Raw genomic sequence first — 20,717 nt, forward strand, 5'->3', positions numbered from 1 at the left:
TAAAAATTGATGTATAATGATGAAATTAATTTTCTTATCATTACTTTACATTTTCTTTATTCTCTCATTGCTAGCAACGCTGATAAGTATCCCATCGATGTTTTCAGAATCTAAATAGAACACAAAGCACATATAAAATATGATTTTATATAATTATGATGTATGCTAGAAACGTATGTAATATATGAAATAGATATATATATTATACAAAAACACGATACAAAAATAAAACTGAACAATAAAAAATAATTTAATTCAATTTAATAATATGAATGGAAAGGCATGTTTTTATAGAGATACATATAAATTGATATAAACAATTCGCATACAAAGTAATATATTTTCTTCTTATAAATGCATCTTACTTTTCCGAACATCTCTAACGAAAATATTCCGAATTTTCCAATCGTCAATCTAAGGGGAATCCTAGACCGACATATAATGAACATTAAGTCTTTCGCGTGTTTCGGAGGTATGTCGTACCACTTACATTCGTACACGCCGTATGTCATTTTGGTGCTCTGAAAATTACAAAATTTCATACAAGTTTTCTTTTCGTACAATAAGTTGAGCATAAATCTTTTGAGAAATTTTTCATTTTTGTATATGAAGAATTTTATAAAGAAACTTTATCTGAAATTTGTATTTCATATAAAAGGTAAAAATAAATCTTTGCCTTTTATGTAATGGATACTAAATTCATTAATTCACGATGTGGTCGCATTAATATAGATAATCATCTTACTTCTGTCATCAGTCTTTCAGCTGAGTAGCAGTATGCATACATATTTGTCAACAGAACGACAAAGTAAAATGACAGAAAAGTCATTTTAATAACAGGCACATTCATATTATTATCTGTTATTATCTGAAAATATTACATTTTAATTATCGTATGTAATAAGGCAATGAAAATCTAATGTAATATATTATGTTATAAACATAATATGTTATATTGTTCGGCGCGCAATTTATGGGGGGGGACTACATATATTATTTTTTATAAATATTGCGAGGAATATTACTACGTCGTCCCGCCATCAGGGGTCTCTCGATATTCGCAAATTCTCGCAAGTGCTTTGATACGCGTATATCTCTTCATATAGAATCTCGATTGAGTGTGTATTCCAAAATTGACTGTCAGTGAAAGCCTATAATGCTTGTGACATAAACTATAGATTTTCAATACTGGCAGTCAATTTTGGAACACAACCTGATTAACTCTCCCAGGCGTTTAAGGTAGGCTTCCATTACAATGCCTTACTGATGAGTCCAGTAGTGGAAACCAGGACGAAAAGCCAAAATTACGTGATATTCTTCGCAATATATTAGAATAATTTAAAGATTTTAACGAATTTATTGGCTCATTGTCCTGTTTCTCTATATTAGTTACAATAAATAAATTTTCTGCTTCAATTACACAAATTCTCTGCTGTAAAATAAAACACATTTTCTGCTGTAAAAATGTACAAATTATTTTCTATTTTTTATATAATTTTACAGCAGAGAATTTATTTTAGGTTAGGTATTTGTTTACTTAAATTATTTATTTGTTTGGTAGTTATTTCAATCAATATTATCTTATGAAATATTTAATTATTTACTTTTCATTTTTTTTGTAATAACACCTTTTAATGCAACATCCTTTCGTAGGCAGGTTTATAAAAAAAACTTAAGAAAGTGTATGCAATAGGTGTGCAGTAGGAAGTCTGTCTCTATGAAGTTAGCACCTCAACTTTAAAAATCGGAAATTTTAATAACAGTATTGCTTGCACCCGCAATAGTTCTAGAGTTTCTGATAGGTTTCATCAATAGTACTGTTGATTTAGGCCAAAAATTTTAAAAAATAAAAATATGCGGTGCTAACTTCGCGTGGCACCGCAAGATTTGAAAAAGCCGATTTTTACGACGGAATCTCACAGTACTCGACGAGTACTACAGTTCCTGATCGATTATAACAATAGTACCGGCCATTAAATATTTTTAAATAAATTTTTAAAAAAAGAGCTTGCACCTCAACTTTCAAAAAAATTATTTTTTTTTTGCGCCATTTTGTAGTACTCGAAGAGTAAATTAGTTAGTTCCGATTAAGTAATTGACGTTGGTGAAACTGTACAAAACAAATACAAATAATACGTATTATTAGATGTAAATTGAGGTAACTACCAGATAAAGCAACTCACAAAGTAAACGCAACGAAAAAATCAAGATTACTCAACATATAAAATTACTTGGTTTTAGTACACACATAGCATTTTATAACGACATTTATTTATCTGGTTAGAAAGTTCTTCGAAAATTTAGTAAAAACATTATTTAAAAATTTTTATCTTGAACACTAATTTTTGCGATAATAAAAGTTTAAATATGGCCAATTACAGATTACGTTTAGATAGCCACTTGTTCTATGAGTTGCGTGCGATAGGGAACGATGGTAAGTGCTCACTTCAGCACGCTCACTAAACTCACAAAATTATATAGGAAACTATCTAGTCTGTAGTTAGTTATATTTAAACCGTCATATTTCAAAAACTATTACTTAAAATAAAAATTTATGTAAAAATAACTTCTTTATTTAATTTTTCGAAAATTTTCTTGCTATAGTATTTTGAGTTATAAATTTTTTGAGACATTTTGTATACAATTATATAAATATCATATTCGATATTTGCAAGGATTAATAAATTTAATATTTACAAATTAAGTTGTTTAATTTTTTCAAAAAAAAACGTAAGAAGAAACGTATATAAATGATCTTACTTACTGTGAAAACTTGAAAAGTTATAACACATATCTGAAAAGTAGCAGCCAACACATGCAAAAATAACACTGAGCTGTAGCAGCCATCAATGATCTTTGCGTTCCTTAAAAATTCATATTTACTCATTATGCATTAACGATTTATAACTTGGATCTAATATAAATTTTTAAAAAGATTTAACTTGTTTTCTTTTCTACTATTTATATCTTGAATCTATCCTATTTTATAAATTAATGTAATATTTTTGTTCGTTTATCATTGTTATCATCATTTATCATTTTTTAAATTATTTTTGTGTGTTCTTAAATCTGTCGTTTTATTTTTCAATGTTTCTTATTGATTCTTAAAAGCAGGATATATTTAAAAAAAAAATTGATAAACAAATCTTTTTGCTTTCTGAATATTTTTCTTGCATAAGAAGGATAAAAGTGTTAGACATATTTAAAAAATTTTTTTTCGATTATCTTTTTTATCAAATAATGTTTATAAATATTTCAGTATCAAGCAATGCACCGCATATTCTCCGGCGTACCTGATGAGATGATCATGTCGTACAGCGATCGCAGCTAAACCTTTTCTAAATCTTGAGGAAGATATAGATTTGCTGACTAATTCATTGACCAGATTGTTCAGCGTTGTCCGTAGATTTATTAGTTGTGCACACACTTGTAGCACAAGTATCGAAACAAAGCTGTCGATAGTGTAATTAGCGAGAATTGAATATGTTCCTCCGGATAGTTGGATAAAATAGGTGATTTCGTAGAATGGGCTTCTTTGAAGATTTCCTAATCGATAGACGAGGTTCCGTTGAGGCTGGTTTATATTTTTAAAGAACCTTAATAAATACAAAGAAAGGTAAAATATATTCAAGCCCGCCGCGGACAAACAACATCTAAACGATAAACTTCTGCCACGTTTTGCAATCTTCAGCATAGTATTTCGTTCCCAGTCGCTCGTAGAAGTCATCCAATCGGTCATGATGGATGCCATCAGCGGTCGAAGTGCTTCTAAATTAATACAATGTATTAATATTAATATAAATTACAGATGCACGCATTTCTTTATGAGAAAATTATCGAATAGTCCGAACATTTGGTGCTTAAATAAGAGGAATATAACTTTAACGTTTATCAATTTTAATGATAAAAATAAATCCATTTGATATTTATGAAAATATATATTGTATATAAAGTGAACTTACTTTCGCCATGATACCAGGTAACAATCAACTTGCACACTCCCATCAAGCTAAAAGTCGCCGAGACAAAATTTTCCAGTATCCGAGACAGGTTACCCCAAGCACGAAGCACATTCATTATTTGAGGACCTGATACGTAAAAGCTCACAGTACACGTAACAATAATGAATCTTATATTTGGCCGACGAAATTCACTTAAAGGAATATGTGGATCGGGCCATATGCCAAACATCCATAGCCAATGACGAGTCAGGGTAAACACGTAATTCAAATCTAATAAAATCAAATTTTAAAAGAGATATCATTTCTTAACGTTAAATTGAATGAGATATGGATTCGTTACAGTACTTTCTAACATTTTCTTACTTAGAAGAAATTATACTTGTTAATGAATTTATATGTTATTTAAATTTTTATATTTTTTCTGTAATTGTAGCATAGGAGATTGTACTTCTTTTATATCATTTTTTATAGAATTTGTTATATTATTATATACTTTAGCTGACACTGCCCTATTGTTTGTGAACATAGTAACACATATTAAAGTAGTTAATAATAACATTAATAATATTGTACCAATATGTAGAGTAATTCTATTAAAAAACAAAACCAAACATTTTTTAATGATAACGTTTTTCCAACATCACGCATATTTTCATATGCATAGTTATATTGTTTTAAAAATTTATCTCCACACGATCTCTTTGCACACAATTTTACATTACCATTGCAATAAATATTCGCTGCTTTCATTTCAAAGCATTACTGCTTTCAATAAATTCTTTGTTACACTAAAGGGAAACAAAGGGCGATTTTGCACAGTTAATTGTTTACTATAATATACACCAATTTCACTGTTCAAAATCACTGTAATTCTACACATCGAAAACAAAACAGCGTATAAAATTTTTTTTACCATCGTAAAAATTTTATTTTTCCGTCCTCGCAAACATTTGTGGAATATAAAATGTTATGAAAGATTTATAAACAGGTAAAATCTGTAGACTTGCAGAAATCTGTGATACTTTTTTGCGAATTTTTCAACAAATTGTTACTACAAATATTTTTTTTTATAAATAATTATTTGTTTCGAAAATATATTAATATTCGTTTATCTTTTTATTTTCATAAATAAATATTTAGTATATAGCGTAATTAAATGGCTCATAAAATACAGCTATAATACTTAGAAGAAGAAATGTTGTTTTGTTGTTTATGAAATAGAAATAAAATTAAGTATAAGATAAACTAGCATGACTAGAAGAAAATTAAGGAAATATTAAAAACTAAAAATAAACATTACTATCAATATGTACATAATAATGTTCTATCTAAAAGAATTAATGTAGTAACGTAAGCTTTTCTTCAACTTCACATATAAACGTAACATTCAGTAACTCAATAATAATTAACATTTTTATAAAAATTATAAAATTTAAATTAAAATAAAGTTTTTATTAATACATTTGAAAGGAACTTCATTTTTATATAATACGTTATATCATACAAGTATTTGATATAATGCGATTATGTTTTAATAGAATATGGCGGTGCAAATATTCTTGCTTTTTTTCGAGACATTCTACCTTTGTTAACATTCATTGATGTTCACGGCACAAAAATTATCGTTTGACTGAATCGCTCTACGATTCTATCAAACCATTGTGATTTTGCGCTTGCTCAGTACACAAAGGATTCTACCGCTACCATCTGTGAGTACTTGTGTCAACCCTTTTGGTTAACAGTCAATAATAATACGAGTAGTATGTAATTATTACATTATTGATAATAGTCAAATATATCATGAATATAATTTTTTAAAATAAAACATTATTATATTAATTAAAAAGTTTAGTTACGATACTACCAGAACATTTTAAATAAATAATTCGTATTATTTATTTAAAAACGTATTCGAAACAGATAAATTACAGGTAATACATATGGATCCATTAATCAATATGTAATAAATAAGTATATATACATATATACAAATAATAAAAAATATGGATCGGTGGATCAGGCAATAGAGAGTCGAACATGGTTCTTAATACGTAATTGCCTATTTATTCATAAAATTTTGAACGTTTCGACTCTCTTTGGAGTCATCTTCAGCATACATAATCGCCAAACATCCTTCAAAGTTTGAGACTAGTCACCATCAAATTAGCTGATCTGATGTACAATCTCAAAAATCAAAGAAAAGTCATATTCTCAAAAATATTGATTAATATCACAAATTTATAATTCTGAAATCATTGTTAATTGACATGTACAAAGTCTCCACATACGTGATATGTGTATTCTTACTATAATATTTTAAAGGTTTATATTTTTAAAGTAAGATTTAATTTAAGATTTTTGAAGTCAGATAATGTAATATATAACTTTTGGCGTTTACATATAAGTCTAATAATTTGAGATTTTGTGAGTCTTTAACATATCATACTATATATTATAAAAAATTAGGATTATTACTTATTTTAAAAAACTGATATTTACGTAAGTGTTTTTTGATTAATTAAAATAACCATTAACGAATAATATGTTAAATAATAAATATAATACGTAGTTACTTATTAAATTTAATACGTATAACAGTACGTCTTGGCGTACGCTTGTTTAAATTGTTGATTTAAGTTCTTATCTGAATTATGAATGCTTTCATATTTCATATGCGAATATTATTTAATTGCTTAATATGTGTATTATTACGATACAATAAAAATAATAATTTTTATCCTCTAAATGGAAGTAAATAAATAGTTCAACAAGCAATAATCAAAAAATGATTTAACATACTCTGCACAAAAATGTGTATCTTCCCAATTCGAAAGTGATATTACAGACAGCCGATATAACCTGTTTTCATTTCATTACTCAAAAATTGAAACTACGAAATTAATTTTGTTATTATTTTTTTAGTATCTTCTTTAATCTCTCATTGCTAGCAACGCTGATAAGTATCCCATTGATGTTTTCAGAATCTAAACAGAACATAAAGTACATATAAAATATGATTTTATATAATTATAATGTATGCTAGAAACGTACGTAATATATGAAATAGGTATATATATTATATAAAAACGCGATACAAGAATAAAACAGAACAATAAAAAATAATTTAATTCAATTTAATAATATGGAAAGGCATGTTTTTATAGATACATTTAAATTGACATAAACAATTCGCATATAAAGTAATATATTTTCTTCTTATAAATACATCTTACTTTTCCAAACATCTCTAACGAAAATATTCCGAATTTTCCCATGGTCAATTTAAGGGGAATCCTAGACCGATATATAATGAACATTAAGTCTTTCGCGTCTTTCGGTGATATGTCGTACCACTTGCATTCGTACACGCTGTATGTCATTTTGGTGCTCTGAAAATTACAAAATTTCACACAGGTTTTTTTTTTGAACCGTGAGTTGAACATGAATCTTTTAAGAAATTTTTCAATTTTCGCTAAAAGAATTTCATAAAAAAACTTTTGCGTTATATAAAATTTGTATTTCATATGAAAAATAAATCTTTGCCTTTTATGTAAAGGATATTAAAATCATTAATTCGTAATTTGTGTGGTCGCATTAATATACCTAATTATCTTACCTCTGTCATCAATCTTTCAGCTGAGTAGCAGTATGCATACATATTTGTCAACAGAACGACAAAGTAAAATGTCAGAAAAATCATTTTAATAACAGGCACATTCATATTATTTGTTATTATCTGAAAATATTACATTTTAATTATCATAATAAAGCAATGAAAATCTGATGTATATTACGTTATGAACATAATTTATAAGAAAAAATATTATTTCCAGCACATACGCAGTATGACAATTATATAACGTTACATAGTAGTTATACTTATAAATTATGTAGAAATTTTACAGTGTCTCTCTAAAATTCATGACTCAAAATACTACCTAAAGTTCTTGGAAAATTTAATAAAAAAATTATGGAAAAATTTTTATCTCGAACACTAATTTTTGCGATAATAAAAGTTTAAATTATGGCCAATTATAGATTACGTTTAGATGACCACCTGTTCCATGAGTTGCGTGTGCGGTAGGGAACGGTGGTAAGTGCTCACTTCAGCACGCTCACTAATACTCACAAAATTATATAGGAAACTATCTAGTCTGTAGTTAGTTATATTTAAACCGTCATATCTCAAAAACTATTACTTAAAATGAAAATTGTAGTATTTTGAGTTATAAATTATGAGACACAGTGTATACAATTATATAAATATCATATTCGGTATTTGCAAGAATTAATGAATTTTTAATATTTACATATTAAGTTGTTTAATTTTTTTCAAAAAAGAGTAAGAAGAAACGTATATAAATGATATTATACTTACTGTGAAAACTTGAAAAGTTATAACACATATCTGAAAAGTAGCAGCCAACACATGCAAAAGTAATACTGAGCTGTAGCAGCCATCAATGATCTTTGCGTTCCTTGAAAATTTATATTTACTCATTATGCGTTAATGATTTATAACTTGGATCTAATACAAATCTTTAAAAAGATTTAACTTGTTTTCTTTTCTATTACTTATATCTTGAATTTCCCTCTTGAATTTATCCTATTTTATAAATTAATGTAAATTTTTTATCGTTTATCATTGTTATCATCATTTATCATTTTTTAAATCATTTTTGTGTGTTCTTACGTCTTATTGTAATATTTTTCAATAGTTTCTTATTGATTCTTAAAAGTAGGATATATTTAAAAAAAAAATTAATCAACAGATCTTTTTGCCTTGTGAATATTTTTTTCGTACAATTTTAGAAGGATAAAAGAGTTGGACTTCTTTCTTAATTTTTTTTTTCGATTATCCTTTTTATCAAATAATGTTTATAAATGCTCCAATATCAAGTAATTCTCCGGATATTCTCCGGCGTACCTGATGAGATGATCATGTCGTACAACGATCGCAGCTAAACCTTTTCTAAATCTTGAGGAAGATATAGATTTACTGACTAATTCATTGACCAGATTGTTCAGCGTTGTTCGTAGATTTATTAGTTGTGCACACACTTGTAGCGTAAGTATCGAAACGAAGCTATCGACGGTGTAATTAGCGAGATTTGAACATACGGCGGCAGTCATTTGAATAAAATAAGTGATTTCGTAGAATGGGCTTCTTTGAATATTTCCTAATCGATAGACGAGGTTCCGTTGAGGCTGGTTTATATTTTTAAAGAACCTTAATAAATACAGAGAAAGGTAAAATATAATCGTGCCCGCTGAGGACAAAGCACATCTAAATGATAAACTTCTGCCACGCTTTGCAATCTTCAGCATAGTATTTCGTTCCCAGTCGCTCGTAGAAGTCATCCAATCGGTCATGATGGATGCCATCAGTGGTCGAAGTGCTTCTAAATTAATACAATGTATTAATATTAATATAAATTACAGATGCACGCAGTTCTTTATGAGAAAATTATCGAATAGTTCGAAAATTTGGTGCTTAAATAAGAGGAATATAACTTTAACGTTTATCAACTTTAACAATAAAAATAGATTCATTTGATATTTATGAAAATATATATTTGTATTAAAAGTGAAACTTACTTTCGCCATGATACCAGGTAACAATTAATTTGAACAATCCCATCAAGCTAAAAGTCGCCGAGACAAAATTTTCTAGTATTTGAACTGGGTTACCCCAAGCACGAAGCACATTCATTATCTGAGGAACTGATACGTAAAAGCTCACAGTACACGTAATAATAATGAACCTTATATTTGGCCGACGAAATTCACTTAAAGGGATATGTGGATCAGGCCATATGCCAAACATCCATAGCCAATGACGAGTCAGGGTAAATACGTAATTCAAATCTAATAAAATCAAATTTTAAAAGAGACATAATTTCTTAACGTTATTGAATGAGATATGGATTCGTTACAGTACTTTCTAACATGTTTTTTACTTAGAAGAAATTATACTTGTTAATGAATTTATAAGTTATTTAAATTTTTATATTTTTTCTGTAATTGTAGCATAGGAGAATATACTTCTTTTATATCATTTTTTATAGAATTTGTTATATTAGTATAGACTTTAGCTGACACTGCCGTATTATTTGTGAACATAGTAACACATATTAAAGTAGTTAATAATAAAATTAATAATATTGTACCAATATGTAGAGTAATTCTATTAAAAAACAGAACTAAAGGTTTTTAATGATAAAGTTTCTCCAACATCACGCGTATTTTCATATGCATAGTTATATTGTTTTAAAAATTTATCTCCAACACGATCTCTTTGCAAAAAATTTTACATTATTATTGCAATAAATAGTTGCAGCTTTCATTATATTTCGAAGCACTGCTTTCAGGAAATGTCTTGTTATACTAAGAGAAACAAAGGGTGCTTTTCCAATTAATTGTTTACTATAATGTACTCCAACTTCACTATTCCAAATCACTATAATTCTACACGTCGAAAGCAAACATTTTTCTATCAGCGTATAAAATTTTATTTCTCCATCCACGCAAACATTCGTGGAATATAAAATGTTCTGAAAGATCTGTAAACTGGCAAAATCTATAGACTTGTACAAATCTGTGATACTTTTTTGCGAATTTTTCAACAAATCATTACAATCAACTTTTTTTTTTATAAATAATTATTTATTTCTAAAATATTATATTAATATTTGTTTTACCTTTTTATTTTCGTAAATAAATATTTAATTGTATAGCGTAATTAAATGGCTTGTAAAATATAGTTACTTAGAAGAAGAATTATTATTTTGTTGTTTATGAAATAAAAATTAAATATAAGATAAACTAGCATGACTAGAAGGAAATTAAGGAAATATTAAAAACTAACAATAAACATTATTATCAATATGTACATAATATTGTTCTATGTAAAAAGAATTAATGTAGTAACGTAAGCTTTTCTTCAACTTTATATATAAACGTAACATTCAGTAACTCAACAATAATTAACATTTTCATAAAATTTATAAAATTCATATTAAAATAAAATTTTTGTTAATACGTTTGGAAGGAACTTCATTTTTTTATATTACGTTATATCATACAAGTATTTTATATGATGCGATTCTGTTTGTAATAGAATATAGCGGTGCAAATATTCTTGTTTTTTTTTTTTTTTTCGAGACATTCTACCTTTGTTAACATTCATTGATGTTCACGGCACAAAAATTATCGTTTGACTGAATCGCTCTTCACGATTCTACCAAACCATTATGATTTTGCGCTTGCTCAGTACACAAAGGATTCCACCGCTACCATCTGTGAGTACTTCTGTCAACCCTTTTGGTTAACAGTCAATAATAACACGAATAGCATGAAATTCTTATATTACTGATAATAGTCAAATACATCATAAATATAATTTTTTTGAATCAAATATCATTATATTAATTAGAAAGTTAAGTTATGTCACTGCCGGAAGATTTTAAATAAATAATTCATATTATTTATTTAAAAACGTATTCGAAAAAGATAAATTACAGATAATATATATGAATGCATTAATACTAATCAATATGTTATAAATATATATTATATATATGTGTAAATAATTATTGTATTGGGTATGAACAATTAAGTATTATTCCTGTATTTTTTTCTTTAATTTATTTTTGCCGGAAATGTTGGTATCTTTTTAACGTTTTCGTTATTCGTGTAAAATATATAAAGAATAAATATTTTATGTTGTTTTCATAAGTGAATTAATAACAATATTATTTACAGTCTGTCTAGTAACAGCGCGGCAGGCCTATCTAAAAAAAAATAGCTTATTAACCTGAAATTTATATTGATTGTATTCAGTAGGATTATGGCCAAAATGTAATTATAGTAGCTTATTAGCCATTTTTCTTTGAGATTGGCCTGCCACGCTCTTACTAGATAGACTGTATACTACTATTAGATGTATAATAAAAAAAATAAAATATAATGTATAGAGTACAAAATTTAGAAGGAGATATTTTTGTTTTGTAGAAAACTTCTCTTTACCGATATTTTTTCAATCTAAAGAATAAATGGATTTTCCAATCTCTAATAAATTGAAATACAATCTGAACATTAATGACCATGTTTAGAATGCATTTATTAATCATGTTAGTGATTATATTTAACATATAGTTTGTATATTCAACAGCTTATTATTAACTGAAAATAATACATTTTTTTCAAGTCCGATAATTAATAATATTTTACTGTACCGCATTTATTTGTACTAATGCGCGATAACGAAAATACATCACTATTAAAATTTTAAAGTTAATATTTAATTTATTTAATATTTAATAAATATTTAATCTTTGTTTTATGAACTATACAAAAAACGAAAACAATTGTCTCACCGTAAAAATTTGAATAATCTCATAATATAAATAAAAATTAGCGATTTACATGTGCACGAATAACACTGCGCTAAAACGGTACATGTTTTGTTTTTCTCGAAAATTTTTACATTTCCCTTTTTTATTTGTTAACCGTTTTTTACTATAATATTTTATAAGTTTATATTTTAAAGAGTATGATTTAATTTAAGATTTTTATAGTCAGATAATGTATATAACTTTTCGCGTTTACACATTAGTCTATAATTTGAGATTTTGTGATTTTTCAAAATCATATCATAAAAAATTAGGATTATAACATATCTTAAAAAAATTAATAACTGATACTTACGTAAGTGTTATTACACAAATATAATATTATTGCGCCTTATTAAAATAACTATTAACGAATATGTTAAATAATAAATAAAATACGCAGTTACTTATTAAATTTAATACATATGATATAACAGTATGACTTGGCGTACGCTCGTTTAAATTGTTGATTTAAGCTCTTATCTGAATTATGAGTGTTTTCATATTTGATATGCAAGTATTATTATTTAATTGCTTAATACGTGTATTATTGCAATACAATTAAAAAAAATAATTTTTATCCTTTAAACGGAGATAAATAAATAATTCAATAAGTAATAATAAAAAAATAGTTCCATATACTGCGCAAAAATGTGTATCTTCTCAATTTGAAAGTGATGTTACAGACCATTGATATAATCTGTTTTCATTTCATTACTCAAAAATTAATATATAATTATGAAATTAATTTTGTTATCATTCCTTTAGTATCTTCTTTAATCTCTCATTGTTAGCAACGTTGATAAGTATCCCATTGATGTTTTCAAAATCTATAAACAGAGTAAAAATTACAAATAAAATTTAATTTTATATAATCCTGTAATGAATACCATAATCAGATAATAAAATGTAATATATATATATTATATATATAATATACATTATGTGTATACTGTGTATATACTTACATGTAATATAGTATATACATTATATTATTATACATATATTATATATTGTGTATATTATAATACAAATTATTTTTTACTTATATTTTTATTTACTGATTACGGATAGGGATATTTCTATACAATCACGTGCATTAGTATGGACAATTCGCATACACAGATAAATAAGGAGTATATATTCTTGTCATAAATATATCTTACTATTCCAAACATTTCTAACGAAAAGGTACCGAATTTTCCAGCCGTCAATTTAAGGGGAATTTTAGATCGATATACAATAAACATCAAGTTTTTTGCGTCTTTCGACGATAGATCATACCATTGGCATTCATAGACGCCGTATGCCATCTTAGTGCTCTAAAAATTACATGCACAGATTTTTTTATATAATGAATTGATTATGGATTTTTTGAGAAATTTGTTTTATTTTTTATTATAAACTTTTATAGAAATAAAGAAACTTGGAAACTTTTACTTTATATAAAAAGTAAAAACAAATTGTTGCTTTTGTATATTTACTAATTTAGTTTCCACAAAATCTAATCATATTAATCCACAATCTGTAAAGTTGTCTTACCTCCGTTATCAGTTTTTCTGCTGAGTGGCAATATGAATATAAGCTGAACAACACTAAGCTAAAGTATAATGTGAGAAAAATTATTTTGATAATAGGCACGTTCGTATTATTTGTTATTATCTGGAAATAATATATTTATTTGTTGTATATAATAAGACAGTTTTCTGTGTAAATCTAATACAATATATTTTGTTACTATATATATAATATGTGAAAAAGTATTAGTATAAAAATGCATATTACTTTTCTTTAGCTTTTTTTAAATAAATGCACAAGAAGAAACGTATATAAATAATTCCACTTACAGTGAAAACTTGAAAAATTATAACACACATCTGAAAAGTAGTAGATAACACGTGCACAAATAACACTGAGCTGTAGCAGCCGTCGATTATCTTTGCGCTCCTTGAAAACATTACATACTCGTTATGTATTAATGATTTATTACCCGAATTTAAAAAAAATTGTCATCATTAAGATTTGTTGAACACAAATGTGTACAATGAAATCGAGAATCTTATTTTTAAATCTTTTTTAAAAATATATTTTTAGATATTTTTCACTGCAATGTTAAGTACAGAGTGGGGACTCTAAATTTTATAACATACCTAATGAGATGATCGTGTCGTACGACGATTGCAGCTAAATCTTCCCTAAATGTCAAAGATGATATAGATTTGTTGGCTAATTTGTTTACTAAATTATTCAGCATTGTCCGCAGATTTATCAGTTGCGCACACACTTGTAGCACAAGCATCGAGATAAAGCTGTCAATAATGCCATTAGCGAAAGCTGTGAACATTGCACCGAAAAGTTGAATAAAATAGGTGATTTCATAGTTCGGACTCTTTTGAATTGTTTCTATTCGGTAAACGAGATTTCGTTGAGGCTGGTGAATAGTTTTGAAGAACCTCAGCAAATGAAAAGCAATGTGACATGTAACGGAGCTAGTTGCGAGCGCACAACATTTAAAGGATATATTTCTGCCACTTCTTGTAATCTTCAACATAGTATTTCGTTCCCACTCTTTCGTCGAAGTCATCCAATCGGTCATAATCGATACTATCAACGATTGAAGTGCTTCCAGATTAAATATTAATACGTACATAAATTAGTAAAGCAAAATAAATTCCCAGATAGCATTGTTTAAAATAAAACATAAAACGTTTTAAAGATACCATTAAAACATTTTTTAAACCTCATAGTAAAAGTCACGTCTTATGTTCCGATTTTGCATGGCTTTCTATATATAAAACATTTATTTGAACATTTTGTGCTTAAATAAACAAGATAGTTTTGTGACATTTTATATCACAAATATAAATCTGTTCGACAGTTATTATTGTAGAAAATATAAACTTACTTTTTCCGTGGTACCAAGTAACAAACAGTTTGCACACAGCCAACATACTGAAATTTGCAGAGGAGAAATTTTCCACCATCCGAGTCACGTTGCCCGTAGCACGAATTACATTCATCATTTGAGGACCGAATACATATAGACCCACAGAACACATAACAATAATGAATCTTATACTTGGCCAACGAAATTCACTCAAAGGGATATGTGGATCGGGCCATATACCAAAGATCCATAGCCATTGGCGAATCGGATTAAATATATAATTCAAATCTAATAAAATCAAATTTTAGAACAAACATAGTTTAATATTAAATTAAATTAAATTATTTATTTTCTAAGCTTTTTTCTAAAAAGTTTTGTAATTTTACAATAGATCTTTACAACCAATTGTTTATTTTTTATATTTTCTTGCAATAAATTATTACAATTATAAAATGAATATTTTTTTTAATAAACAACTGCTTATTTTTTAAATATTATAAATTTTTCATGCTTACTTTTTAACTACATCCATAAATAAATATTTAAGAAAAATAAATATTATATTAAACAAATAGATTATAATTATTTCAAAAGAAGATTTATCTTTTGATTATGAAATAGAAACAAAATAAAAATAAACCGACATGACTGGAAAAAAAATTAGAAAAATTTTGAAAATTAAACATAATTATTAATGCACGTATAATATTCTATAAAAAACAAATTATTCGATAATATATTTTTTTTATTAGTTCATCGTACTAACAATATTATTTAGTAATAATTAACTTTTGGAAGTTTTATAGATTTTTTATTAACGCGCGATCTCAAGTACTCGATTTTTACATACTGCATTTGTATATATCATAGTTGTATTATATCGCATTTTTTTTTTCTTTAACATTTTACCTTTATTGACAGTCATTGATGTTCACGACGCGAAAATTATTGTTTGACTGAAGCGCTCTTCTCTCTCTTCTCTCCCGATTATATGTACTAAACCATTATGATTTTGCGCTTGCTCAGTACACAAAGGATTCCGCTACCATCTGTGAATACTTCTGTAAACCCTTTTGAATACCAATCAATAGCAAAACGATCAGTAACATGTAATTATTATACTATTGATAATAGCTGAATTTTATGATTATTTTTTAAATGTAATGTCATCATAGTAATTAAAAAATTACTTTATTATTGATTTAGTTAAGAAAAGATTGTTATTAAATTAAAAAATTCGTATTTAATAATTAACATATATTCGATTTTTTGTTGTATGAACTATATAAAAATAAAACAAATTATTTCACTTACTGAGAAAATTTAAAACGTTTCAAAATGCAATTAAAAAACAGAGATTTTTTTGAAGAATTAGTGATGTGGCTGATGATGACTTGAAGTACAAAGCATTTCGTAAAGATTTCTATTATTTGAGTTCAAATAAATTTTATTTGTCAACTTATTTTGCTTGATTTATTTGATCGTTGCATTACATTAATTTAGGTATATATAAATATTGTGACATAATTGTAATATTATACGTACTAAAGAAACAATTATTGAACAACATGTTAAACAAGTAATAGGAGTATATGTAATATATATAGTTATTGTTTAAATTTAATGTGGTACACTCTTTAAAATTGAATGAGAATTTAACACCACATGGTATTTATATAATTCTTACTATATTGGTATTAATATTAACGCCAACATGATGTAAATTTGAAATCTCTGTTTATATCAACACTATCGTGGTGATAAATTAAAGTCAATAATATGAAATCCACTGCAGGTTGTTAATATTAACACCAGCACGATGAGAATTACATAGATACCACGTGGTTGTAAATTATCATATTTAATAAGCATAAAGTTTTTCATTGTTTAATAGCAGTTTATATTATCGCAATACAATAAAATTGATAAGTTTCGTCTTCACACTATTTAATTTTAAAATATATTTCCTTAATGTTTCTTATGGTAAAATTGTCGAATGATGTTAGATAAGAAGTCGAATTAATATTCAAACAATAATTAAACTTTACTGAGCCGAAAATGTGCATGTTTCTAATTCAAAAGTTACAAGTGCATACAAATCTATTTATTCTATTATTCAAAAATCGATGTCACAGTCCGTTAAATAAGAAATCCATTTGCTATTATCTTCCAGTATTATTTTATCTAACTTCTGATTGTTAACAGTGCTGATAAGTATCCCATTGCCGTTTTAATAGCCTAAACAGAATACAGAACATAAATATAGTTGTGTATTTTGTTTTAAGATATAATTTTGACAATTTTAAGTAAAAATCATATAAAAATGATATATGTTACGAACAATACATGTATACAGGGTGACCCATTTTAACTTAGGCAGCCAAATAACTCGAAAACTAAATCCAATAGACAAAAATGTTTCAAATAAAAATGGAACGGTGTCGAGGGGGACACGTTTTAGTCACGTTGTTTTTTTCCTAAGTGGAGGCGCTGAAAAGATATGAAGGTCACCTCCACTTTTTTAAATGGAATTATGTAATTTTTTTAGATAACGTGATTCCTCTAATTATTTTGCATATAAAAGTATTAAGGTAGAGATACCAAAAAACCAATAGTTTTCGAGATATTTTACACTTTATTTTGGTACATATTGACACAAAATGTTAAATAACTCGTAAACTGTTAACTTTTTGATTATCGTACCTTAATGCTTTTGTGAACAGAATAATGAGATAAATCAAATGGTGTAAAGAAAACACATAGTTGCTTTAAAAAAAATATGTATACAAAATGGATAATTTTTTAAATATGCAACTATGTGTTTTCTTTACACCATTTGATTTATCTCATTATTCTGTTCACAAAAGTATTAAGGTACGATAATCAAAAAGTTAACAGTTTACGAGTTATTTAACATTTTGTGTCAATATGTACCAAAATAAAGTGTAAAATATCTCGAAAACTATTGGTTTTTTGGTATCTCTACCTTAATACTTTTATATGCAAAATAATTAGAGGAATCACGTTATCTATAAAAAATTACATAATTCCATTTAAAAAAGTGGAGGTGACCTTCATATCTTTTTAGCGCCTCCACTTAGGAAAAAAACAACGTGACTAAAACGTGTCCCCCTCGATACCGTTCCATTTTTATTTGAAACATTTTTGTCTATTGGATTTAGTTTTCGAGTTATTTGGCTGCCTAAGTTAAAATGGGTCACCCTGTATATGCAATAATAAAATATACACACATATATATACATACATTTGAAAATTAATTTTAATTAATTTTGCCAATATATTTTCAGACTGTACAATATTCATTTGAAACACTTTTCTGTATCTATCATATTTTTCCAGATATTTGACTCATTACATTTGAAATAAAACACTGTATAGATTTTGCATAAAAATACAAATTTTTGTAAATGTTATAAATTACATATTGTTCATATAATTTTTCTATTATTACATAATATATATTGTATATATATATATATATATATATGTATACACACACATACACACACACACATATATATATATATATATTGATATATATGTAACAAATAATAGAAAAATAAAAATAATCAATCCAGGTTTATTATTGTAAAAAAATTTGCATTTTATGCAATTGAGAGGTATACAGGTTTACATCGTAACCACAATAGACAAAACAATATATTTGTCTAAACTCCATAAATATATCTTACTGATCCAAACATCTCTAATGAAAAGGTGCCAAATTTTCCAGCTGTCAGTTTAAGAGATATCTTAGATCGATATACAATGAACATTAAGTCTCTTGCGTCTTTTGATGATAGATCGTACCAGTTGCATTCATAAACACCGTACGCCATATTGGTGCTCTGAAATTATGATTTTTATATGGCTTGTGAATTAATAATATATATGATATATAAAAGGTATTAAAAATACTGAATAAACGCACACAAATTTTACCTCTGCCATAAGTCTTTCAGATGAATAGCAATATGCATACAAATGTGTCATCATATAAGTAATATAAGATGAGAGAAAAAGTATTCTGATCATAGATATTTTTACATTATCTGTTATCATCTGAAAATAATACATTTTAATGGTTGCACGCTGCAAATAAAAGTGCATAATGCAGATCTAATACAATATATGACGTTATTTTTAATGAAACGGTATTATTAGTAAATTTAATATTCATTTAAATCAGCCGCTTTGTAAAATACATGCGAAAAAATACATATATAAGTGCTGTTACATACCGTAAAAATCTGAAAAGCTATAAAACACATTTGAAGAATGGCGAATGATACGTTCATAAATAATAATGAGCTGTAGCAGTTGTCAATTGTCTTTGCATTCCTTAAAAATTTGTAAATATATTATTCATTTGTTATACATTAACAAGTTACTTGGGAAATTTTAATGAACAAATACAAGTCTTAAAAAAGTTTCAAGTTCAAATTTTTGATATTAAATCTATCTATGTCAAAGAATGTATAGTGATGGGAGATAAGTTTGACAAATTAGGAGATACTAAACAGGAAATGGGGGGAAGACTTAGATGAGACAAAAGGAAAAATATTAAAGATTTGGAGTGACAGGAAAAAGGAAATAAAAAGGACAACGTTGGGGAGAGGTAAAGAGTAAAAGAAAACAGATGTGTGGTGTGGGACAAATAGAGAGAACCAAGTCAACGTCAACGGCTGGAATAAAAGAATAAGAAAGCTAAAAAAAATAGAATAGCAAGTGGATAGAAAAACAAGGTATAAGGATAGATGGGGAGATTATACGTAGGACTTTGAATAAAAGGCTGTGAATTAGAATATAAATTGTAAGAGAAGCAGTCACAGTTTACTTTCGTTACTCACGCAACATTAGTTTTAATTTTAGTTTTCGTTATTAGACTCAGAGATAGGTGAGAGAGAATAGTTAAGAAAGAAAAGTAAAAAATTTAGGGAAAGAGGCAAGGCGGCTGTGAAAGAAGCGCATATATTAATGTGTGGAGGAATGAATAAGCCAAGTCCCCTTCTTGGCTGTATATAGGTACGTTGAAGTGAATAAATATTCTATTTTATTAATGTACTGTACATTTTCCAACGCGCGTACCTGATGAGATGCTCATGTCGTACAACAATTGCAGCTAAACCTTTCCTAAAGATGTCTTTTCTCGAGGAAGATGTGGAAACATTAGTTAATTCGTTCACTAGATTGTTCAATGTCATCCGCAGATTTGTGAGCTGCGAGCATGTGTGCAGCACGAGTATCGAGACAAAACTGTCGATCGTATAGATAGCGAGGAGTGAACACATGCCGCCGATAAATTGAATACAATATGTGATTTCGAAAGTCGGACTCTTTTGGATATTATCCATCCTATAGATAAGGGTCCGATAGGGTAGATGTATAATTTTACTAAATCTGATCATGTGAAGAGAAGCTGATAATATAATCAAGCCTGTTACGGTTGCACAA

The 20,717-nt window shown here is 27.0% G+C and overlaps 3 protein-coding genes across 3 annotated transcripts; all 3 read right to left on the minus strand.

Moving 5' to 3' along the window:
* Window positions 1-56: 56 nt before the first annotated feature.
* LOC108772385 (uncharacterized) lies at window positions 57-3,739 on the minus strand. The gene is made up of 4 exons (XM_018537906.1): window positions 3,294-3,739; window positions 746-788; window positions 330-521; window positions 57-110 (listed from the first exon to the last, which is right to left on the minus strand). The coding sequence occupies exons 1-4, from the start codon at window positions 3,737-3,739 to the stop codon at window positions 57-59; spliced, it is 735 nt and encodes a 244-aa protein (XP_018393408.1).
* A 3,393-nt stretch (window positions 3,740-7,132) lies between these two features.
* Window positions 7,133-9,335, minus strand: LOC108772386 (uncharacterized). Its single transcript, XM_018537907.1, has 3 exons — window positions 8,890-9,335; window positions 7,579-7,621; window positions 7,133-7,351 (listed from the first exon to the last, which is right to left on the minus strand). The coding sequence occupies exons 1-3, from the start codon at window positions 9,333-9,335 to the stop codon at window positions 7,133-7,135; spliced, it is 708 nt and encodes a 235-aa protein (XP_018393409.1).
* Window positions 9,336-13,111: 3,776 nt separating this feature from the next.
* LOC108772387 (odorant receptor 4-like) lies at window positions 13,112-20,617 on the minus strand. The gene is made up of 8 exons (XM_018537908.1): window positions 20,352-20,617; window positions 19,505-19,604; window positions 19,206-19,325; window positions 18,956-19,111; window positions 14,506-14,786; window positions 14,203-14,302; window positions 13,898-13,955; window positions 13,112-13,185 (listed from the first exon to the last, which is right to left on the minus strand). The coding sequence occupies exons 1-8, from the start codon at window positions 20,615-20,617 to the stop codon at window positions 13,112-13,114; spliced, it is 1,155 nt and encodes a 384-aa protein (XP_018393410.1).
* Between the last annotated feature and the right edge of the window lie 100 nt (window positions 20,618-20,717).

Source organism: Cyphomyrmex costatus, unplaced genomic scaffold, assembly GCF_001594065.2.
Source record: "Cyphomyrmex costatus isolate MS0001 unplaced genomic scaffold, Ccosl1.0 scaffold189, whole genome shotgun sequence".
In the NCBI taxonomy this organism is placed as follows: domain Eukaryota; kingdom Metazoa; phylum Arthropoda; class Insecta; order Hymenoptera; family Formicidae; genus Cyphomyrmex; species Cyphomyrmex costatus.

Excerpts from the sequence above, each read along its gene's own strand:
- LOC108772385 (XM_018537906.1), bottom strand. The coding sequence starts at position 3,739 with ATGACCGATTGGATGACTTCTACGAGCGACTGGGAACGAAATACTATG. Across the intron at positions 789-3,293 it reads CGACATGATCATCTCATCAG|TATGTATGCATACTGCTACT; the intron begins GTACGCCGGAGA and ends TCTGTTGACAAA. Across the intron at positions 111-329 it reads AGAAGAAAATATATTACTTT|ATTCTGAAAACATCGATGGG; the intron begins GTATGCGAATTG and ends TGTTCTATTTAG.
- LOC108772386 (XM_018537907.1), bottom strand. The coding sequence starts at position 9,335 with ATGACCGATTGGATGACTTCTACGAGCGACTGGGAACGAAATACTATG. Across the intron at positions 7,622-8,889 it reads CGACATGATCATCTCATCAG|TATGTATGCATACTGCTACT; the intron begins GTACGCCGGAGA and ends TCTGTTGACAAA. Across the intron at positions 7,352-7,578 it reads CTGAAAGATTGATGACAGAG|AGCACCAAAATGACATACAG; the intron begins GTAAGATAATTA and ends TGTAATTTTCAG.
- LOC108772387 (XM_018537908.1), bottom strand. The coding sequence starts at position 20,617 with ATGGATAATATCCAAAAGAGTCCGACTTTCGAAATCACATATTGTATT. Across the intron at positions 13,956-14,202 it reads TAATTTTTCAAGTTTTCACT|CTTAGTGTTGTTCAGCTTAT; the intron begins GTAAGTGGAATT and ends ATTATACTTTAG. Across the intron at positions 13,186-13,897 it reads CAGAAAAACTGATAACGGAG|ATTTTGAAAACATCAATGGG; the intron begins GTAAGACAACTT and ends CTCTGTTTATAG.